The sequence below is a fragment of the Amphiprion ocellaris genome, chromosome 21, assembly GCF_022539595.1.
Source record: "Amphiprion ocellaris isolate individual 3 ecotype Okinawa chromosome 21, ASM2253959v1, whole genome shotgun sequence".
Lineage (NCBI taxonomy): Eukaryota > Metazoa > Chordata > Actinopteri > Pomacentridae > Amphiprion > Amphiprion ocellaris.
The window spans coordinates 17,330,772-17,355,702 of NC_072786.1; the positions used below are offsets into that span (position 1 = coordinate 17,330,772).

General features: G+C 38.3%; 1 protein-coding gene across 3 annotated transcripts in view; it reads right to left on the reverse strand.

Annotated features, from left to right (window-relative positions):
- Positions 1–24,931, reverse strand: part of ptpn12 (protein tyrosine phosphatase non-receptor type 12) — a 68,850-nt gene that overhangs the window by 11,568 nt on the left and 32,351 nt on the right. For all 3 annotated transcript variants that reach the window (XM_023266100.3, XM_035946360.2, XM_035946361.2), the window contains exons 8-14: positions 23,688–23,830; positions 22,336–22,402; positions 22,117–22,194; positions 20,542–20,640; positions 16,281–16,366; positions 3,884–4,073; positions 897–1,839 (exon numbers count right to left, since the gene is read on the reverse strand). In XM_023266100.3, the coding sequence (XP_023121868.1) occupies positions 897–1,839; positions 3,884–4,073; positions 16,281–16,366; positions 20,542–20,640; positions 22,117–22,194; positions 22,336–22,402; positions 23,688–23,830 (1,606 nt within the window). The remainder of the gene's footprint in view (positions 1–896; positions 1,840–3,883; positions 4,074–16,280; positions 16,367–20,541; positions 20,641–22,116; positions 22,195–22,335; positions 22,403–23,687; positions 23,831–24,931) is intronic.

The following is a 24,931-nucleotide window of genomic DNA, read 5'->3' on the forward strand; positions in this document are numbered from 1 at the left end:
GATATTTAAAAATGCAGATTATTTCTCAAATCAACAAGCCATGAACCCATTCAGTCTCAAAAGAACTCCAAGCCAAAGTCCAGTTCAAACCACAACATTCCCCGTCAGCTCCAAATCAAAGTCAGAATCCGATTTCAGAATCACCAGATTTTGAAATCAGAAGAGATAAAGATTTAAAAAAATCTCATTGTCGCTGTGAACATGACAGTAAGGCCAAACAGCATGACGCTGCTCAGTTCAACCCAAACGTTCACACAAGTGGCTTTTATCAGTATCATGCAGTGTTGATCCTTCACCGTCCAACATGCACACACAGTTCTGTGCTCACACGCTGAAACACAAACATTTCTTTCATTCTTTGTCCCATTCACAAACTCACTCATTAAGACAAACACAAGCTGAAAGAGTTAGAGTGGAGTTATTCCGACAGATGTTTGCATGTTAACATTCCTCGCAAACCAACCAATTAGACAGTCATGCTTTATGTGAGGCTCACTGGACACTATCTCTCTGTTTCTGCTGCTACATCTTCTTTATCCTTTCTTCCTCCCTGCCACAATGTGTGTTTGTGTGTTGACAGATACAACTTGTCATTAGCATGTGGTCTGTCTCAGACCTCTGTCTCCTCACTGACCCAGAAAATGACTCCACAGTGTGGCTTCCTTAGGCATATGTGAGTGTGGATAATAAAGACAAGTTGTCGGACTTACTCAAGTGCCTTTACTGGTGTTTAAAGGAGAAGATCTCAACTAGACTACTTAGAAATGAACTGAACTAAACTTCCATGCTTAGTTTAGTTTGTTAAGTGTGTAGTTTGTTAATTTAATGTATGTGTTATTGATTGATTGAGTCAGGAATGCAGCCAGTTAGTCAAACATTGAGTTAGATTGACATACTTGTTGGAGTTGCAGAGGGTGACGGCGTGCTCTGTCCAGCAAGTGACAAAGGCAACACCTTCCTGACCAGCTGCTGGTCTCCTTGGTGGGGGGGTGTGGTTACCATGGCCGTTGCCGTGGATACACTTGTACGGTATCCCTCCTTTCCTCCAGACATCTCTCCGTTCCCCTCCTCGTCGGAGTTATCCGAGTGCAGGGGGTTGGTGAAGCTCAGGGCAGTCCTAACAGGGGTGGAGGAGGAGGAGGAAGAGGAGGAGAGGTGGGAGGAGGAAGAGGAGGATGGAGCGACACGGTCCGAGGAGGAAGAGGAGGAGGAGGTCTTGGGGAAGAGTTTTTCGGGGCTGTTGCAGGGCTGAGTCCAGGATGCGTGGCCGGCTTTCAGGTCTCCTCCCTGAGCGTCGCTCTTCTCGCTGCTCTTCACAGGGAGGTGGTTCGGTCTGGTCAGGACGCCTCCATCTGCATGACTCTCCCCACATCCTCCTGCTCCTCCCTCAGTGCCCGAATCCTCCGACAGCGAGGAGCTGGACGTCAGCAGGGACTGACCAGAGCGAGCTTTGAAAGCGTGGCCTCTTTGCAGAGCGCAGCTGCTATTGCTTGAACTGGTGCCGCTCGCTACTCCCATGGAGGAGGAGGTGTCAAAGCTACGAGGTCCTTCCTGCAACGGCACCTTTTTAATCTCAATGCTGAGCTTCCTCTCGATCCGAGGAGCACCAGAACATTCAACGACGGGGGAGAGGGGCGACGAGGGAGTTTGGCTTTGGCCTGATTCGGACTTTGTCGATGTTGAAGACAATTTGTTGTTGTAGTTGTCATTGAGATCCAGATTTGAGACATGAGTCTGCTGCTTACGGCTTAGCAGGTCCTGGTCTTTCTGCTCCGACGGGCTGGTCTGCTTGTTTGGACTGGGCTCTGACTGGTTCTGCTGCTGGTCCGTGTCCTTTTTCTGAAAATAATGAAAAGAGAAATAAGACATACAGTCCCCAATTTTAGCACAACATCCACACAGAATGCCACCAGAAATCTTTGTTTGATGTGAGAGAGTTCAGAAAAAGCTGATGAAGCAGCACCCACACAAAAAACATGCAAGACTCCCAGGTCAGGAAAGTAAGAAAGCACAACAACCTTGTGGACATGCACACATTTTCATATTATTTACAATTCTAAGTTTTTGCATAATTATTTAAAATAGCTGAAACTTAAATGTCAGCATTGGCTGCACCGTAACAGATTTTAACTTAATGCTAATTTGGATCTGTTGTCCCTGCAGGGCGGCGCAGAATAACAACACAATAATAATAAAAATCGTAAAATATTAAATTACACAGCAAATAAAATACACAAAACATGCAATACAAAACTACAAACTACAGTTTATTGTGAATGTTTGCTTCTAATGTAAATACATGTAATGAAGATCACAGTTGAGCAGCTTTTAGCAGACATTTTGAGTTGGTTTATAAAGAGCTGATTGAACTACAGCCCCTCCACGTTGACCGTTTTCATTCTGTAACTTGAACACAGTGAGGCGTTCGACTTCTACAGTGAAAACCAAGTATATTTGAAATAAATTTCACTTTAGAAAACTCCACACAAAAGCAGAAAAGAATCATCTTATTGCTCTGAACAGAAGAGACATGAACATCAGTTGTGGATTAACTGTTGAACTCCAAACAGTTTCTGGGCTTCTGTCACATTTTCATTCACCGTGGGTTCTTTTTTCATTTCAATATACAATCCTGCATCTCAACGGAAACAGCACAACCATGGCTAGAAGAAGAAAGAACTCAAAAATGTTGTTTGTGCAGTAGAACATAGTTATAATGCCATAAATTGTTAAAAAGTGTTAATAATAAAGACAAAAATAGTGACTATAAATGTTTTAGGGCCTGTACCTCAGAATTTCTGTCACTAATGGCGCAACGGTTGAATTTTTAGGGTTTTTTGAGAATCTAGTTAGTGTAGTTGCTTTTTGGGTAGATTTTTAAATGAGACGTAAAACAAAGTGGTTTTGATGCATTGACATTTAGATTTGTGTGATTTTCACAGTGAAAAATGAAGTCACAAAAGATTAGCTCCAGGATTGTCTGAAAGCTAAGAATCCTGCTAATGTTTCTGATTTTGCAGTTTCTACATATAACAAATGGTTGGATGTTGGTGATTTTCTAAAAGATAACATGCTTTTCAGATTCAAAAGTGGGTTTTAGAGTTCAGAGGGTTCATTCACATTTGCTTCCTATAAAATGTGATGGTTTAGTTCAGGACAGACATAATTAAACAAACAATCAATTGAGAAAAATAATAAGCAACTACATTGATAATCAGCCCATCATCTAGGTGCTTTTTCTAAGCAAAAATGTAAAATATTTTCTTTTTATAGTTTCTCATGCATAAATTAAAAAAAATTATAAATGACTGTAAATGTGTGTACAAGGTGAACTAGTTATTTGAAAAAGACAATTCAAAGGACTTAACTTTGGAAATTGAGAAATTCTGACGAACATATTTTACCCATTATTTGATGTTTTACAGACAAAACTATAAATCTGACTTTCAGTTAAGTGTCAGAATAGTCAGTCATGAAAACATTCACTAGCTTCAGCCCCAGTTAAATTAAATCTCTAATCACCTGTTTTTAAATGACACACTGCAAATGATGTGCAAAAACATAGGACAACTGAGACCAACTCCATATCAAAAGGTAAAAATGCAGGGTTGTTGAAGAGTTTTGACAAGACTCCTGATGTTAGACTCATCTAAGTCTCAATTATTTTGTGAAAACTGAGCAACGGCATCTGCAAAATGCCTTGAGCATAAGAAGAGCAAGTTTTTCTGGACTGAACATCTAACTGTTGGTGTAATAAAAGGGACGCAGAAACAGAAGTTAAGGAACTATACATTTGCACAAAAACTTTTATATATTAAAACCAATAAATTTGCCTTTTAGAATATATCTAAGTTGTATATTTGCTGTGTCTGAGCCGGCTCACCTGTGTCACGTTGTGCTGTGCCGTAGCGAGGACGTGTATGACAGGTTTGGGATGGTAGCGGTCGTTGTCCTGCCGTACGTTGGTGACGGTGGGGAAGGCTGAGGGGGGAGACGGGGTCAGAATGGGAGGTACTGGGTGAGGCTCCGGGGGCTGAAGAATCTCCTCCTTAACGTCACCTTCTGCCAGGGAGCTGGACAGAAACAGAGAAAGGCAACAAGTTTAGATAACAGCAAAAAACAGAGCTAAACCCTGACAACCTTTTTTACCAAATGGATATTACACTTTCTGAGAGAGGCGGGTGTTTGATGTTCCTGATAAGAAATCTCGCTTCTACAGAGCCAAAAATGCAACCGAGGCATTGTAATAAGAACAACAACCTCATCAGCATAAGGTACATTCACAAAGATAAGACAATATTTATATAGAACATATTCTACTTGTTTCAGTGTTATAATATGTAGCAGGATTACTTGCTTTAGATAAAAAGAAAGTAAGGAAATGGGTTCAGTTAGGAAAATGAAGAAAAGGCAAGAATTTCATCATACTGGTGAGTCATATTTCAGAAAGGAAGGCATCAATGTATAAAATATTCTCTATCTAAAAGGGAATAGGAAAACTGAGATGATGAAATGCTCATATTAAATTTATTTCATACATGAATAAAACTAAAAGTAAGTGTCGGCTATGTTTTCTCACCACTAGATGGCAGAATATTAAAAAAGTCTTGCATTAGGCTGAGATGTATTACATGTCTCCAGATTCTAGGTTTCTACTGTCAGAGAACCCATATTTTGTGGATTCAGGATTAACAAACTGAAAACAGCTTCAGAATCAGAACCTCAGAGTTTCATTTACCTGCAGTGTTATCTAAGATACTTGAACTGCAGCGCAGAATTGAACACAAATTTAAGGAGAAAATGTATTTAAAATTCATTGTGAAAATAAATACCTTGAAGGACTCAGATTTTCTATGCAGGAACCTGTTGAAGAACAGAAGTGTTTCTCTTTTCAGCTACCAAAATGAACAAAAAGTATCCCAGCAGCTAGCCAAGTGAAATTTTGTTTGTTAAACAAAAGCCTACATGTATACTACTGTGTATCTCAGAAAATAACTTGTAAATGCACATATAGATGCTCAATGTAGGTGTGTAAATTACACACAGGATACTGAGGTTATGCCAAAATCAGCCACAAACCCATGGAAAATCATACATTAGGCTCTCGTTCCACTCCACAAAACATACATTTACATGCTGTACGTATGCAAGCAGAGGTGTAGGCACAGACAAACAGTGAAAGGATGTGGTGGTGTGCTAATTCCAGAGCACATGACTGAGGCGAGCGCTAACATAGCAGTGACTGCACATGATGCTGTGTGTGTGGATCAAAGGCAGACAGACACAAAGTCAGACACAGAAGTTGCAAACTAGAAGCGCGGGGAATTTCCTTTTCTTGAGCAACTGTGGAGTTGCAGTCACACTGTAAAAGGCTTCCTCATTAAGCCTCAGTGCTGCAGTACAGCTGCCATCGGCTGACACTCTCCTATGACAACAGAAACTGTGATCTGAGTGTATTTCTGTTTACTTGAAATCTTTGGTAACTATTTGTTTTTTTAATAGTGACTTTAATGAAATGCAAGTAAAATATGATGAATGTAAGAATAACAAGTCCCAAACAGTTTGATTTAACTGATAAATACAGTGACACTAGAACTGTTGTTAATGAGTTTTGCTGTAATTGCAGCAGTGAGGTCACATGCTTGCTAGAGAACAGTTCCGCTGTTGCAGAAGAGTTTTTTTAAACACCAGAAAAATCAGTTGTCTACCAGAAGTCATTTTTTGGCAGTTTCTCAAGCATTACTTACATGGCAACAACAATATCCTTAAACAGAGAATTCATTGATAAATACACTCACACAGGGAACTGTTTTTAAAATAACTTTTGTAATAATTCCCAGTAAGGAGGTCCCAGGTCTCCATTAGCTGGAGAACAGTTCTGCTGTTGACATCAGGCCTGAACCCAGCTTGATACAGCAGAATTTTTGTAAGTACCAGAACCTCCAGTTGTCTTTTCAAAGACATGATTAGCTTTGACAGCAAACATTACTTTTACTGCTCAGTCATTGTATCATTTCCGACAGATGAAATCTTTAAAAAAAAAAAAAAAAAAGACCTTGTACTGAGCATAGGCATGTTATGCATGTGTACGTTATGTACGGATACCGAAACATGTGACCTAAGTATGTAGCGGGCAGCGGGAATTGATGGGACACAGAAAAAACCCTCAATTTAATCAATTGTTCCTTGTATCATTTCTGACGGATAAGTCCCTATACGTCCACAGCAGTGGATTTGTGGTAGGATCACAATCATGTGATCATCAGCAGGCAGCTGATGTAGCGTTCACTTATTGTCATAGTTACAGTGACGCCATGCCGCTATCTTGCAATGGCACAGAAATCTTTAACAAATCTGTGAATCCAGACTATAAGCCATATCACTACCAAAATCTAATCACTTGGTCCTTGTGCCATTTCTGACCTTCCCTGAAAAAGTCATCCAAATCTGTTAGTCCTTTTTTGAGTAATGCTGCGAACAGACAGACAGACAGACAAACGTATGCCAATAGTCACATAACCTTGCAATTCCTTGGCGGAGTAATAAAGTTGCCAAAATTACACCATTTATCAGAGCCAGAAACTGTGAAAACAGAAAAATTTTGCAGATTTTTAACTCTCTTACAATCTTTGAACTAATGATTAACTTCTAGTATTATTAGGAATATGAATCAGAGAAATTAAAAAATACATATATATTTTTCAGAAAAATCAGTGGATTCTGTAAAAAACAAATTATGAAAAAAATCAGTGCTCCTCAGCATAACCATGCATCTATTAGTGACTCAACTGTGACCAACAGTCACCTGAAAAATGTCCTAAGACTACATTCATAAAATTCAGGTATAGGACAAATACGTAAACAAATCAAAAAATTAGTCAAATATCTGTGGTAAGTAGAATCACAGCTTTTTCCCCCACTATTTGTAACATCTCTCAGCACTTGGAAAATTGTTGTACATTTTGGTTTCAGGTTTTTTACATTTTTTGTATGTCATTTTAATGTTGCCATCCTGCTCAAAAGATTTTGTAGTTCTCTGTACTTGTAGTTTTGGTTGTGTTGTTTACATAGTGGTACAGGATGTCATATTGCAACCAAAAATGAGCCCATAATACGTAAAAAACATGACTGGTGCACAGAAAAAAGTTTCAGATTATCAATTGATAAATAAAGTAAGACTATGAACTCTTTTTTTAGTTTGTGATAATTCCCAGTAGAGAGGTCTCAGGACTCTATTAGCTAGAGAACAGGCTCGGGGTCGACATGAAGCTTGAATCCAGACAGTTGCACCAAACTTTTTGTAAACACCAGAACCTCCAGTTGTCTCTTAGAAGTCACTTGTTGGCAATTTCTAGCCTCTAGGCCAAACATTACTTAAGCAAGAACGCCTATATCTCTTTGTTTTCTCTGATGAAAACATTAATTACCCATGAGAATTTCTCCTTCTATGTCATCTTTGTTGCCTGAGCATGTAAAAGATATATTTAACAAGAATGCAGATGGTTCCTGTTGGTGCTGATGGTTTCCATGGGGATTTGAATCATTGAGATGCCACAGAGAATATTTAGGCGATATAAAAATAAGTTAAAATGAAATTTTAATGACTCCTGAGAGGAGGATGAGCTGTTACAGGAGCAAACACTACTAACTCAGAGCAAAACAAACAAGCAGTATCAATGAGAATAAAGGAAACTGAGGCTGCAGGCAAAGATAACACACTGAAAACTGCAGCACAATGACACGTGTGATGAAATGTAAAAGTGGATTACAACACTGTAAGAGTTGACATCAAGTGAATAAAGTACAAATAGTTTGAGCCCAAACTGATATTGGGTTTCTGGGCTGATGCAAATTTTTAGGGAATAACAACTTCTGATGTTAATAAATTGGCCGAAACACTTTGCAAATGCATATATAGCATGTTAGCGTTATACTGAAAAGGAAAAAGGTTGTTTATTAACTTCCCAGTAATGTATTTCACAAATTAACTAGCAACTAATCATGAAGACACCGCTTGACTTGGCACCACTGTCTGCTATGTTCTCTGCTACATGTGCTGAAGACGGTTAACAATAAACTGTAAACAACAGAGTCAGAGTGCACTCTCTTGGACAAACTGTGGTGGCACCATTGCTAAATTATTCCAACTATGGTTTTTCTGTATTATCTTCTGTATAGAAAAAAAAAGACAATAAAAAATGGTGCATATCACCTGTAACTACAATATACACTTATAGCGACAGATCTGCAACAGGCCAGCGTCGGCTTACTGATACACTACCGTTCAAAAGTTTGGTTTCTCCCAGACAATTTCATGTTTTCCATGAGAACTCACACTTTTGTTCATGTGCTAACATAACTGCACAAAGGTTTTCTAATCATCAATTAGCCTTTCAACACCATTAGCCAACACAATGCAGCCTTAGAACACAGGAGTGATGGTTGCTGGAAATGTTCTTCTGTAACTCTATGTAGATACTCCATTAAAAATCAGCCGGTTCCTGCTAGAATAGTCATTTATCACATTAACCATGTCTAGACTGTATTTAGGATTCATTTAATGTTGATTTCATTGAAAAAAATCTTTCAAGAATATGAACATTTTTAAGTGACCCAAACTTTTGAACGGTAGTGTACACTGTTTGTGCTCTACAATTGGTAGTGTTTTTAATCGAAAATGACTAATTTATAAAACTACTTCATAACACAACTGCACCTAGTCATGTTTGCCAAACAACCAAATAAACAAATAAATAAAAGTGGTCCACGTCTTGTGTCATAGACAATTATACACCAAAATGTATACAGATATAAATTTTACCAGTTATCAACCATCCACTCCACTTTTGCTAACGGGTGACACAGTTAAGACCCAAACTGGAGCAACCACACATTAAGCCCCCACATACAACCTCCACTCCCACACATGACTTCTCTGGAGCTTGAAATTTATGTAATAACATCACCCACACTAATAAAAAAAAGCACAAACTCAAACATTCACGCAACAACTGCACTCTGCCCTCCACATATGTAGTCCTTAGGGGAAGATGCAGCATTTTTAATCACAGAAGGACCTGCGAGCCGTCACAGGAGGCAGGAGGAAGCTTAGAGGGAGACGCTTCCTGGTTTCAGTTTGTGCCGAGGATAGTTTCACATAGACAGCCAGGAGAAGTAGCGACGTGCACACTCTAACCACACAGATTTACACAGCTTCTCCAGCATGTATAGCTTCTGCCTGCAGGATTAGATGAAGATTAGTTTGACTGTTTAGGAATGATAAGAATTAAGAACTGGCAGCGTTAACAAGCACTGTAAAGTTGCTACAAGATAAATTTAACCTCAGGTACTTCTGCCAAACATCTCAATATCAGCCAAATCACCACTGGGCAGTAGTCAAAAAGCACCTCTACAATTTATTAATATAATACTATTTATCAATATCAATTACAGTTAAGGTGGAAGATGCTTTGAGGGAATATAGAAGCTGAAGGTCATCCACTGCACTGGGACACTCAAATCTGTCTTACTAAGAGCAGTAACAGGTTAAGATATCCATCACACTCACTTATCTCTCTTTTGCAGCAATAGGATACTACAGTAAAAACAAAAATATGTCAGGAGGACTAAGTTTAATGTTATTCTAATCCTACTTTTCTGGGTTTTTTCTTGAGTAGCTCTTCTTTTCCACTATTTTAAAAATATTTTTCAATATGTTTACATAGTGGAATTATGTATTAAGCATCTGAACGCCTGCATTTTTTGCTCCTGTCACATTTTTACTCACTGTGTGCTCTTCTTTTAACTGAAATGTAGAGTCCTGCAACTCTATGGAAACTGCACAACCATGGCTACAAGTACAGAGAACTAAAAAAATCTCTTTTGTGCAATATAGCAAACATATATTGACAAACATCATAAAAAATCAGGTACATGTACAATATTTCTGTAAGTGCTCACGCTCACAGGTGTTATCAACACTGAAAAAAATTGTGGCTCTACGTACTGTATATACTTTTCAATTAGAGGTTGACCGATATTTTCAAAGGCCGATGGCGATACCGATTTTTAAAAAAATTTTCAGCCGATGGCCGATATCTAAAGCCGATTGTAGAAGCCGATTTTTAAGGCCGATATCCTTTTTTTTTTTTTTTTTTAAAAGCACATCGATTTCAAATGGCAATTTAAACACTAAAAGTATATACATGTATATATTACACATTAAATACACTAGTAGAACTCTAACATTTATTGAACACAAAAAATGAAAAAGAACAATAACATAAAAAAAATACTTAAAGTTTACAAAAAATACAATTAAAAAGTAACCTGAAAGTGGTTAGGGTTAGGCTTGTTGTTGCCTGGCTCACTCGCTCTGCTCATGCTCCGCTCATGCTCCGCTCTCTGAGTGCCGGGGGTCCTTCTAAGGGAAAAGCGGTCGCGGCAGCTGCCCGTACGGGTGCCTGATCACAAATCGGCTTTTTATTTGTAAATATCGGCCGATGGCCGATATTGAAAAAAGTCCATATATCGGCCCAAAATATCGGCCGGCCGATATATCGGTCTACCTCTATTTTCAATACATTTTTCATTTTCTTACATAAATGTCTAATTTCTGCGTTGTGTAAACCACCCTGCAGTTCAGCTGAAAAGTGACAGAATTGTGGTCATGTGACTTGCAAAGTCACGAATGGCTACATGGATGCACTGAAGACCACACGTTTATATTTTTTTTTAAAGAATTTGATTGTGCAAGTGCTTAACTTTCTGCCAAATTTCTACAAGAAATAGTAGAACAAAGAGATTTTCATTAAATATTACGATTATAAGGTCTGATTTGGTTACATTTCTGTTGGTGAGTTAAAAATCTGACTAACAATACAGACTCTGTCTCTGATACATGGCCGAATTTAGGCACTTTCTAAAAGACAGCATGTAAGCTAGTTTTGGCGTTCTGAGGGTTAAGTGATGCAATAAGCAATAGCTTATTAATGGGAGCACTGATGCCAATTTTCGGGACTTGACAGTCTTCATAATCAAGATGCTACGACACATTTCAGCCACAACCCAGGAAGTAATCAGGTCTGACATCCAGCCCTAATGGCAGAACATGCTGCTACGTATGAGCAAAAACCCATGACTCAATATTTGTAACCTTGATGCCAGCATCCCTGGACTCCCTGCAGTGTCTCCCTCCACCTCTAACAAACAGAATTTCCTCTGCACAGACACACACCATTAAACTCACCCACTGGGAGTGTGGCCGGCAGAATGTGGACTATGTTGATAAAAACAGCTCTCACCATCACTAGAGTACTCTGAGGCTTAAACTAGGGGTTGACATTATTTCTTTAGAGACAGAAGGATGACGCAGACAAAGACAGACACATACCGAGACACGGTTAAGTAAGACAAGTGGCAAGAGAGAAACACTCATATATTCCTGACTGTCTGCTCTGCCCTACTTCCAGGAAAGCTTCTTATTTTGGCAGCATTATCGAGTTCAAATTTGTATGTTTTACTATGAACAGGAAAGGAACTACTCAGTAAACAGATCACTTGCAGCTACCCCCTAAAATTAGGACCTCTAAAAAAAATGCTTGCTTTCCCATCAAACCGGCTGGTACAACAGACAAATTAAGGAAACCAAGGGTATGGTAATTTTAGTGCAGCAAGAGAATGCAAAAAAAGACAAGTTGGCTCCAGCAAATGGAATAACCATAAAAAAGTGTTTACAGGATGTGCAGATCAGACTTTCACAATGCTCAGGAGGAACTTTGGTCAAGTCATCCCTAAAGAACAGCTTCACTCTGACAGATAAAAATTCAGTTGGCAGCCATCATGAAGCAACTGTACAAGGCAGAACCGCCAATACGAGACGAATGGCTGAAAATTGAGAATTAAATATATATTATGGAGCAGTTAACTCGTAGGATAAGAACTCAAGAGGAACAACGTTGAGAGAAATGATGAAAGTGAATAATGTTTAAATGTCAAAAAGACAAAAGAATTAACTACTGAATATGTCAAAGAAATGAATAGCTTTTGTGGGTCTTTTTGTGTAAATTTGACCTTTCTGCATTCAGCTCAAATATTCCATTCAGACAGCTGATGAGAGGAGCTCCCCTGAGGTCACTCAACACTATCTGTGTATTATATTAAAGTTTTGGGTCTGATTGTTTCACTCAAAGGGCAGATTTTGTTTGTTTGAAAATATTCATAATAGACTTGCTTTAATGTTTAGGGCCTCTGCTCCCAGTCACCCTCACATGACACCTTGTTAAAACTGGAAATTAATTTTCCCCTCAGTGGCGACAAGTTGTCTATGTCCAGAGGCAACACAACAGCTCCAGATCATGATGATGCCACCACCATATCTCAGCCTTGGACATGCCTATTCAATGATTTGTGGACGGTAGATTCATGAGCAGAAATGTTGATCAGCTCCAATGAATTCTTTACTGTGGGGCCCCTTTACATTTACAGCATTATGCTTCTGGAGTCCTTTAGTCTCTTAGCTAGGCAACCACTTCTGATGAGACAGTACTAAATCAGTTAATAAACCGATTATCTAAAAGTGGATTGATGAATATCTGAACTCACTCTTCCACATAACTTCTTAACCCTTGCCAGGTTTATGCAAATCAGCAATTCTTGATGATAAATCCTCTGAGAACTCCTTTTTGTGAGGCATGCTTCACATCAGCAGATGTAGAGTGATTTTTTATGGGTCAAAGTAGCTCTAACCAACACCTCAGATCATGTTTTATTGATTGGACTCCAGGTTTGCTAACTACCGACTCCAATTAGCTTAATAAATTGTTGATAACATTAGCCTGGGGGGTTAACATACTTTTTCCAACCTACGCTGCGAATGTCTGAATGATGTATTTTACATGGACAAGAAAAACACAATTTGTGTTGTTGATTAAAATTGCTTCTGCTGGTGATCACTGTGTTGACAAGTGTCAAATTTACACAAAAATGCAGGTCATTCCGAAAGGTTTACTAGCTCTTTCTTGTCACCCTGAATGTAATCACATGGATAATTACAGAGTCTGACATTCACACATTAGCACACAAAACGCTGTCAAACGGAGCATTTTTACACAATGCTTCTAGCAACAGGTAATCAAGTGAGACTGTCTCCTGGCAACAAGATGTACCCCGTGACATTAAAACATCAGTACTGAGGCAACTCTGTGGCATCAATGAACCTTGTTAAAAAGTTGTAAAGTGTATATATTGGTGTGTTAATGGGGAAAGGGCCCTCTCGACTGAAGGAAGAAGTAAAGAGGGACTGAAGATGAACTGGCTTTGAGAAAGTAGAGCAAAACACCTGCTGGGCACATACTACACAGCAAAATTAAAAATGAGAGGGAAGAAAGAGGGCAGAGGGAAGCGAGAAGATAAGAACGGAACGAGGAGCAGGATGAGACAAAAAAAATATATCAAAGGATGAGATACAGAGCAAAACAGTAAGACATACATGTGTATTTGCAACAGATAAAGAGTGGGTGTGTATATGCGTTTGAAATAATATGCCTGCATGCTCATAAAAGACTATTTGTTCTCAGAGGGGAAGATAAAGCATGTTAGAGTTCTACTTTAACTAGCCTAGGGATGTGGTGCGTTCAACACTATGTGGTGTTGCAAAGTATTGCAAAGTGTTGCAAAATAATCTATAAATACAGCTCCTCCTCAGGCAGCTGTTAACAGCCAAACTGAAGTTAACTTTGGTAAAGTGGAGGCCAGCTGTATCTGTGGGCTGACAGGAACTATTGTGTCAGAAAACTCTGGCTCGTTTGAGGTGAAGACTGCGCCTTCTGCTTTTGTTTGGTCAGTTTAATATGTTTTCATTGTGTGCTCCATGCAAACTGTTGTGTTGTAATTCTTTTTTGAGTTTCTCCCACAAACTACAACACCCGCTATGTGCAGTGATGCGCCACCTCACACCCACAACTCATCCCTGTGTGAGCCTGGTAATTCATCTGCGTGGAGGATCAGCTTATTCTTCAGCTAAAGAAGGAAGGACACACCTGTGCAATATCACTCTAAATGTCAAATGATTCTAAATTGTAGCACCTCTCCTGCCTCTTATGAACAACAAAAACAAACTTAAAATACCGGGTCATCTGTAGAAACTGAATATGCCTGTTACCACTGTTGCAGAAGTTAGAGAGACTCGAGATGATCATGCTGTAATTTCCAATTAGCCTAAATTCACGGATACGGTTATTAAATGACCCATGACACCAGAATTTTCTTAGTATTGGACGTACCCTACTGTTCAAAAGCTTGGAGTCATTTAGAAATGTCCTTGTTTTTAAAAGAAAAACAGTTTTTTCAACCAAGATAACATTAAATTAATCAGAAATATAGTCTAGACATTGTTGATGCGGTAGATGACTATTCTAACAGGAAATGGCTGATTTTTAATGGAATACCTACATAGGGGTACAGAGGAACATTTCCAGCAACCATCACTCCTGTGTTCTAATGCTACATTGTGTTAGCTAATGGTGTTGAAAGGTGAATTGATGATTAGAAAACCCTTGTGCAATTATGTTCGCACATGAATAAAAGTGTGAGTTTTCATGGAAAACGTGAAATTGTCTGGGTGACCCCAAACTTTTGAATGGTAGTGTGTGTGCTGTGTCTGTTTGCATGGCTGCATCATGGGCAGACAACCTCACAAAGACGTAAAAGGACACACTAAGATCAGTGACAACTAAAAATCAGGTGGTGTAGAACGAGCTAGAGTACCACTAATCAGAGCTGCAGTGGTTTTCCTTCTAAAATGAAGCCACAAACAGTATACTGCTTGCACAGCTCTGCAAAACACAAAGGAAATTGCTTCAGATTCGGCACAGTGATTATCAATGGACATCTCACTGCTCAGACAGTATGAACAACCTCTAAGGATGGAGAAAAACACCTTTGTTTGCTGTTTGTTACAAAGCTACAAGACTATACTTTGCTCAATAACATGAAAAAAAGCCTGATGAATATTGGGAACGCTATGTTTGGTCACATGACCCAATAAATTTGTTCAACTCACGTGGGGTCCAGCATGTTTGGCACTAACCTGGTCAGGACAGCCACAGTAAATACATAGCCCTGACAGTGAAGCACAGAGGTGGGAGTGTGAAGATATGTAGCTGCATGGGTGAAATAGGCATCCAGCAGATGAGGTTTATAGATGCACCATGAATGCTTGTGAAATCTGTGACCTAGACAAGTATGTCGCTTGACTTGAATCCAATAGAACACCTGTGGGGTATTTTAAACACAGAGGTGGAGCAATACAACCCCTCCAGCAAAAAGCAGCTGGAAAAAAATAGTCTGAGGAGGGACAGAACATCCAGAAAATATTTGCAACATTGGTTTCCTCCGTGCTGTGGAGGATTGAGTGTCATCAGAAATAAGGATGTACATACTAAAAAATATTTGAATATTAGTGACGAAAGGTGTAGTGACTTTTGCTGCGTTGAATTTCTACTGTGGGGGACACATTTATTATATAGCACATCAAAACTGTATGTTTTTAATTATACATAAGTGCAAATACTCTACTGTTAACCCTATAGAGCCCAACATAGCGGCGGCGCTACGATTGCATATTCATTTTTGATTGGTGGTAGATATGAAACCAGATAAGATAGATCAGTCATTCTTTTTGCATATAAAATCTGGGGAGTTCCACTAATATTTCAGAAATTCACCATATCTCAGAGCGCTTTTTTGTTGCAGTGATGGGTTTGTAAAAATACACAATAAAGCGCATATACCAAAAATTTTCATAAATTAGACCACGGGATATTGTGCAACTTTTTTACATTTACAAATTTGAAGGATACAGCTATGCAATTTCGGTCTTTTTAAATATATGTGGAAAAAAACAAAACCAATTTTTGTTTTTTAGGTTTTTTAGGTATTTTTAGGCACTATAAAGCAATTTATTGTAGTAGTTAAGACATAAGTCAATACATATTATTAAAACTCGGGATATAAGGGCTATATTGATGTAAAGCAAATAAAAATACTCCAAAAAATTGCACTACAGTATCAAAAAATCCAAGAATATGTCCTGATGGACTTGCACAATTGTAGGTCTTATAGAGTTAAACATAAAAGTAATGTAATTAGTGATAGGATCATTATACAGTTAAGTGATTTTCACATTGTTTTATTGTTATATGTTGTGCTTCAGTGGTAGTTCTTGAAGTCAAACAACTTTAACAAAGCAGATAAAAGACCAAACACAGAGGATGTCTTACCTGCGTATACGGGGAGGTTTTGGAGGTGGAGTGTCCCATCTTTCATCATTTGACTGGTGGCTTGCTTTGTCCAGACTGCTTTCATCCTGGACAGACACACAAAGAGAAAATAATATGGACTTGGGATAAATGATAAGAGCAAAATCTGTGGTGTGCCATTATACTTGAGATACTTAAATAATGAAGTGTCTCAGCTAAACAGTTTAAAAGTTCTTCTGCTCTAATACATACACTTCTAACATACACCCCAAACACTAAGTAGATGATGAAATAAATTATTTCAAACGTGCTTTAATTAAACAAATAGCACATGAATACGCAACGAATTAACCAGAATATTCACTTAAATTAAAAATTATAACTATAGGAAATTAAAGTTTAACTTCCTCTGCTCGCTTTAAAATAGTTTCTTCTAAACTCAACAAAAATATTATTGACATTTCCTTCGCTCAATGCTAAATGGTGAGCGTGAACCGAGAGTGAATGCACGGTACATGTAAATAAAATGACTTATGCGATGAGGTTATTGTGCATGTTCGGATTTTAATGTCAATGAAAGAATAATTTATGCATCAGCACTTCACATCAGTATCATGGCTTTTTCATGACCGAATAGTTGCACCACATTTGGCTTTGATTTTAATTTTCCCCATTGTTGGCTAACCTGTTTTAAATTTTTACAAAGGGATGCTCATTTGTCAAACATGTCACATAAATATCCTGAGGCAAAGTAATTACTAACATTTCCTGAAGCAATGTACCTTCCTTGTGCTGCACTTTTAGTTGACTACATTTACTTGACAGCTATGCCTGCTAAATATTTTAGATATCCAGATTTACTGGTTCCTTCTATCACTAACTTTAAGACATTTGACTTCCATTGTTACAGGATATGCTGTTTATATAATTTTCATTGAAATGTAAAGCACCTCTTCCTCTAAATCCTCTCTATGAACTCTCTTTTTTTCTGATGTCTCTGGAGCAGACGTAGCGAGGTGCTGCAAAATTGCTTCACTAAATGATCAAAATTGTTTCTGAAAGCAACCCTCCTCCTCCCACTGTTCTCTCTCTTCCTCTCAGCTCTCGTCTTCCTTCTCTCCCCTTCTTCCACTGAGCCTCATTAATTTGACTCTCATTCCATTCTGATAATGAGAAGATGACAAGACAACTTCAGTCGTCATAAACTCACGACAAGAGGGCAAACGGGGCCACTTCAGCTCTCTGAGTAGTACAATCTGCTGAGGAGCAGCGTACATGATGTAAAAAACAGAGGATCCGAGGGCAGTTTCTTTGGCTCTATATGTATGTTCGTGTACGTTGTGAGAACCAATTTGGTAGGAATGTGTCCTGCAAACTGTGGTGGCTGTGAGGGAGCACAGAAACGTGTGTGGGTTGTGTGTATGTGGAGGGTTATTGTTCGTCCTGTCATTGAGAGCACCTATGTGGGTGTTTTAGTCGCTAACAATGGCTGACTGGATATGAGTCAATGTGTGTATGAACTGAGTCAGTATAATGCACTGATAATGATTTGCTCTGTGTGAGTGTAGTATTCTTTCTGGACTTGTAACTTTGTAAAATAAAGTTATAAACAGCAGCAGCAAACTCAGAGTGGAGCTGATGTCCTCCTTGCCGCATCTTATTTTAACAAATGATTAGTAGCACCAATTGTAAAACAAGTCAGTTTCTGACTACAGTGGGCTAGTCTGTAGTCTTTGTGTGTCAGCTGATGCCTTTCTAATGTAAAAAACAGTTGTGTGTGTGTGTTCTTGTGACTCTGTCTTGCAAGGGTCCCCCTGTCCCAACGGATGTGTGTCTATTCTCAGACTCAAAATGCATTCTGGGAGAGGGGTGATGTCATCAGAGCTTCCTAAGCAGGAAGTCAGCTCCTGGATTGCTGCCAGCGACTCCCTCATCGTCTCTCTGTGTCCCCTGTCCTTAGATTTCCACACTCACCTCCTTTCTCTCTTTTATCCAACCCTTATCTTCATAACAGTGTTGGGGGAGTACCGGCACTACTAGTTCAACTACATTTTGCAGTAGCAGTTGGGTAGAGGAGCTATTTTTAAAATCATCTAATGTTTCATTGCAAGCTAATTTTTCCATTATGCAGCGCAGCAGTGAAACCAAATGCTGCAATGCACTGTTTTAATTTTTTCACAAGATTATGCCTCAAAATCTGCCCATGGGAATGTGAAAAAACCAAAAAACAAAATTACACCATTTATCAGAGCCAAAAATGGGAAAAACAGAAAAATCATTGGGTTTTCAAATTTCCGACAGCCCTAGACACTAACCATGCATGACTTTTCCGTCTGTTGGGAAAATTAACCAAATCCAAGCTTAACATTGTGATATTTCATCAAAATCCTTTTGTTCTTTGCTCTAACCAGATTATGTAAAATCTAAAAATGATTTGCTCCTCGAGGCAACTGCAAGCAGTGTTTAAGAGAACAAATAGGACACGAGTATGGAAACAAATGAAAAATCTAAGTAGTAAAATTAATATAGCATGAAGTTACTTTTATTTCAGTATCAGAAATACATTGTGATACTTGGAAAAATGGTCCAGGCCATTTGTTTTTTTGCAAAAGACATAATCAAAGAAATTCAACTTTCATTTATTTGGGTTTTATGATTTATGGCATTATTAAAAAAAAGACATTTTTGAGTTCTCTCTACTTGTAGCCATGGTTGTACAGTTTCCAGGGAGGTACAGGAGTTTGTACTGCAGTGAAGATGAGCACACAGTGAATACAAATGTGACAACTAGCAAAAATTGCCCTGAGTTCCTTGGGGTCCATGGGGTTGCATAACTCAAAGAGGACGCTACTTGTGCAAATTTGGCACCTATAGCTTCCCATCCCAAAAACTTAACTTAATCTGAACTTAATTTCTGATTACATACTCTTTAATTTTCTTTATATTAAAAATAGTTTATACTGTAACACTTGATGTGTAACAGCTTTAATGTGTTATGCTACTTTTTCTAAGTGTGTGTTCTGTAGTTTCCACATGAAGAGTAGTTTAAGCTTTTCTGATACACAATGATGTGGGATGAGGAAAAAGACTGATGGATCGTTAATCACCTACAGCCTGTTGAGGAGTGTCTGTCTGTTCCTTTGCTGTGTGACCCCTGAAATTACAATTTCTCGTAAAACTTGTATTTTTGTAAAACTCTGTATTCACTTGTATGTATTACATGTTTGTATTATGCTCCCAGTATTCAACACAATTTTTCCTCATGGACAAATAAACTCTGTCTACCTATTTATTTTTTTTAAATATTCAACCAAATATTCAATATTTCAACCAAAAATTTGTTTCAAATAGTGTTTTTCCTAATGTTTAATGCTGTGAAGTCTGATTTACTGTTCACATTGCTTTTGTTTTTCACAATCTGACTTTGTGTTCATTTTTTCTTTGAACTCTAACCTAAAAAATGTGTCTGTTCAGGAACTGTGATCATCCAGGAGGGGTTTTGAAAGTGATTTGCACAATCAAATTTTCTATATTTCCACCCAGATTGTTAGTATTTTAATATAGATACGTTTTTAATATTTTAAATTACTGTTTTTCATTTGTGTGCTTTCTTTCTTTTTTTAAATGTGTGTTTGGTTTGCTGTGATTGCACCTTGCAAAGGTCTGGTCAAGGCCTGCTTTTCTGTCACCTCAGACTACATCTCAGGGTTCGGAGAACTAAACACCAGTGTGGTATTAGGGGTACTGAGACAGCTGCTGTGATCATTACAAATATCCCATTTAGGTGCATTTAAAGTTACAGTAACAGGAATTAAATGTTTACAGTTCCTTTTGCTTTCTACCTGTGTTGTTTTAGTCATAAACTTTTTGGCTTCACTAGACTTCTCTTGCTAATGGTGGAGGACCAGGGACAATTGAGGACATGCCGTTTACAGTGCATGTGTTTGTGTGCGGGTGCTATGGAGGATAGCAGTGACTGACAGAGCAAAGCTTTATTTCACACTCTTTTAAATAGGTCTAACTCTCTGCAGTCCTCTGAGACTTCCCTGTTGGGGAGATAGCTCCTTCTTTTTGGCACAATCACTGTAACTCTCCTCTTTCTGCTTGTGTAAAGAACAAAAGTTTTCAGAAGGCCTCTCCTCACTCTCCTCTATCCTCCTACCCTCTTTCCCCATGTGACTAATTATTTGTGGGTTTTTTTTTCCCACTCCGACTGCGTTACTCAGTGACATCCTGTCTTTCTTTAACATCAGACAGCATACACAATGTGTGTGTGTCATACCATGCCATCGTGTATCTGCGTGTTGGTGGGACTCTCCAGCAGCTGTAGCTGTTTCTGAAAAAGCTGAGCAATTGCTCTGTGAACTAACTCGTACTGCTCCTAGAAAGACAAAGATAAAGAAGGTGAAAAAGTCATAATGAGGGAGAGGAAAAAGTGCTGCACAACGTCAAAGAACGGGGTTAAATTAAAGAGAGGTGGGGTGAAGGAGCGAGAGAAGAAGCAAAGGAAGGATTTCAACAAATCAATACCAAAGCAAACACATTCTCCAGATCAAACAACCTGTTTGAAAACAACAGAAAGACCTTCACTGATGCACTCTGATTCAGTCCCGTTACTTTCCCTGGAAAGGTGGTGAGTGTATTTAACTATTTTTAAATTGCATTATAGTTTCAGGCATCTTGCAGGATGTTGGTCTTAGATTTTAAAATCAAACCTCAAAAGTCTGTCAAGGCAAAACTACAACTCACAGGCTCATTTTCACTCTCACCAAAATTAAGTTACAAACTGCCAATACACTGAACGTCTTCCACTAAAGGTACAAATATGAATGTAAAATGTAAATTGTGTCAGGAAACTCCACAGGAAACATGCAAACACACCCATGTCAAAATTGTGACAAAACAACCCCAACCAGTTACAAATAATGGTGAGAATGTGTGAGGAGGCAAGATCCATTTTCAGTTGGGTCTGTTGCACGTAACACAAGAACGAATGAAGAGACGTGCCGCAGGCTGAGTAAGGAGAGGATGCTGATCTAATCTTTACAAAAGAGTCGCTGTGACTCAGACAAACTCTCAATAATATAAACCCTCTGAACCTCCAGCAGGTTTGAAAGGCGTGTTGTCTTGAAAAAAAAGAAGCCAAAATTACATCATTTATCAGAGCTGGAAACTAACAGAAATTTTCCATAAGTCCTTGAACAGCTCATTTGTGCCACGTGTTGGTCAAAATTACATTATTTTACATGTCTCAATTAAAAATTAACTGAAAATGAACTGTTGCTCTCACCAGATTCTGTAAGTAACAAAAAAAATCTACACTTCTTGGCACAACTGCAAAGCCATTAGTGAGTCAGCTGTATTCACCAGTAATGACAGAAAAATTCTGCGGCTGAACTGCAGGCTGTGTTTAGACAGAGTGAATAGGTGAAAAATATGTCAACAAATTCGAAATGTATAGTAAAATATCTTTAGTATGTGGAGCTAACATTTTTTTGCCCATATTGGTACCACCTGTGGGCATGTGGGAAAATTTTGTGCATGTTAACTCAAGGTTTTTAAAGTTTCTGTAAAATAAATAATCAAAGGAATTCAACTCTGCTTCTAGCTATGGTTGTGCAGGAAAAATTAACTTATAGTGAATAAAAATATGACAGAAAAGTAATCTTTTAGACATGAAACCAAAACTTTTAAATCTGATTAGATTCATAGAAGGGAGATCATGTTGAAACAGACTAAAGTTAACATTTCCATAATTGCTGCCTTGTATGAAATTACTGAACAAGATCAAAAATCTGTACATAATAACATTCTATGTGTGTAAATGAAAAGACAAGTCAAAGCTATAACAACAAACCTTTGTTTGAACTGCAGAATGTCGCTGTGTCCTCATCTCTTGGATCAACCGGAAAACATTAAAATCTTCTGGAATTTTCTTTAAAGAGACACAGAGTATAAAAGTTGACTGTCATTCGATTTCTAAAATAAGAGACTTTGCTCAGTGCACTACAAAACAAAACATTTACAGTGTAGAGAGTGTATTTGTACAGGTATGTGTGTGTGAGAGTTCACATACCCCAGCTTTGAGGAGGTTCCATGTGTAGTCGATAGCACAGATAGCACCCGTCCTCCCACAGCCTGCACTGTACAATCACAGCGATACAAATTATAATAAGGGAGGCACATGTGTAAAGACACAAAAACACACAGTTGAGCTTTTAGTGTAACATCGACAAGACAAATCCACTGGGAAACATGCTTGCAAATATCAGCTCAGGATTTGTAATACTTAGAGGGATCTGGCGACAAAGTGAGAATATGTGCAGAAACAAAACAACTGCACGTAAGTTTGCATGCAACAACGCCTCGTCCAGACAGGAAGGAGACAGGAGCTACACAGAAGCTGATCATGTCAGACTCATGAAATCATAAAACTTGATCTCATGCTGTCTCTGCTACTCTAAAGAGCACAATTTCTCCACACACATCAACCCACACAAAGCATCTTTACAGACGCAGAGACACAGCTTTAAGTCCTGCTGTGTAACAGAGGAACCAGGAAATGTCCTCGGGCTGCTCATTATAGATGATTACACACACATGGAGACAAAGTGTGTGTGCTGTGTGTGTATATCCCATGCATGTGTGCAGCAGAGAACCTGGATCTATAGCTGCCTTGTGATTCAATGTGTTTTTTTGTTTTCATTCAAGTCAACAACACAGTCCTTCACGGCTTCTTTTGTTAATAAAAATCACGTGTGAGGCCGCTAAAGTTTCATTTTTTTGCATGGACTGGTAATATTTACATTTTTAGCTTTCAGTACTGTAGCTTCAGTAAGAGGAGCACAACGTATATTAACAAGAACTAAAGCCCTACACTGATTTAAAACTAACATACAGTTTGACAAATAGAGTTTGATCCCCCTGAAATCAATCCAGTGATTACGTCTTTGTTTATCAAACCTTGTGTGTTGCATCAGTTTGCTGCTATTTTGGATTCATACAGTCAGCAGCGGCATTAAAAGAAAAGAGTGGCTCATGTGGCTGCGTCTAAAGTAGCTAATTATCCTGCATTAATCAAATTTCATATATTTTTTAACAAGATTAATCAAGAGAAAATAATTAAATGCAAAACAAAACATGTAGACTGAATTATGTTTAATTTGAAGCGTGAAGTCTTACTGCTGCTTCCTCACAGCAAAAATCACTGACAATCTCATGAATTATTCAGATCAATTCAAGAGCACAAGTCAGAATCATTATTTCAGTATAACGTATGATGATATGTATATATAGGACATTGCACAGAACACAGTGTCTTATTCTTTTATTTATTTTAGCTGTAATGTGTCTCCTTTTAGAACTGCTGCCTTAGCTACAGTGTGATCTTACTTGGGTGTATTCATGGTGTAGTATTTATACACTTACCTGCAGTGCACACAGATAGGGACGTCGTCATTCTCTTGGTATTCTCGCATTAGTCCAATCATGTCCAGTATGGAGTCGAATGATGAGGGGACGTCGTGATCTGGCCAGTTTATATAATGGAACTGAGTTATTCTCCGAGTTTCCTGCAAGACAGCATATAAGGATAATTTTGAAATGGACGGTCAACTGAAGGCTGAAACTGAATCCTCAGCGGTGAGAGGTGTAAAACTAAATGCAATGTTCATTTCATTTTCACATTTAAAGAAATTGAGCTCCAATTTCCCTCTCATGTTGTGGTACATTCATTCTTATGTACAAATCCTCACATCAACATAACACTTGGAAGTCTTCCTCTGGCTATTAAATCCTGGAAAAACTCATCTTTGTGTATGTTACACTTTTAGAAGTTTTTCCATGAAAATAATCCCCTTCTGAATTAAAACCGTTTACATGGAACCTTCACCTCTGCTTAAACGCCTTAAAACAATGGCAAGTTGTAATACTGGAGTAATTCAGCTGTATATGTTTGAGCAGGAAACTGATTCTGAATAAGAATAATGATGCAGACAGCTCCATCGTGTAAGTAGACAGGATTACTTCCTTCGGTTTTTGTTTCATACGAAACACTGGAAGCGTGAATCTGCATTTCTGAGACTCACTGCAGTGGTTGCTTCCACCATATAAAAACCCCATATGGACATGTTAACAAGGTGAAAAACTACACTTTTACTGAAGGTGGGGAAGGTTCTTCACCTGAATTGAGTACATGTCTTGGAGGCAAAATATACAAATTGTAATCAAAACACCTCCCTTCATCAATATTTTCCTATTTATAGACACTACAATATATCACTGTTCCTGAAACACCTCACATTTAGGCTAAGGTTGATGCTAACAGGCAGCTGTGCACAGAGAAGCCTCTAGTCCCTACATTCAGTTATTGTAACACTGCAACTCAGACAAGTGTGTGACCAAAAATAACTTGGAAAAGAATGAAAAACCATAAGATTTACCCAAACTAAAATCAAGTGATTGTACCGTTCAGTGCATGAGATGTTTTCTATGAGCAAAGGATTTGTTTTGAATGTTATTACTACAGCTGATCATGTTCATTTCATTTTGCCAAGCCAAAGTTGTGATTGAGATTAATACTTAATAAACTGTGCAGCTGTGAGTGATAGGTGTACAATATTTATTTCAAAATTGTTGTTAATTAACTTTGAGTAGTATCTTCTGGCTGTGAT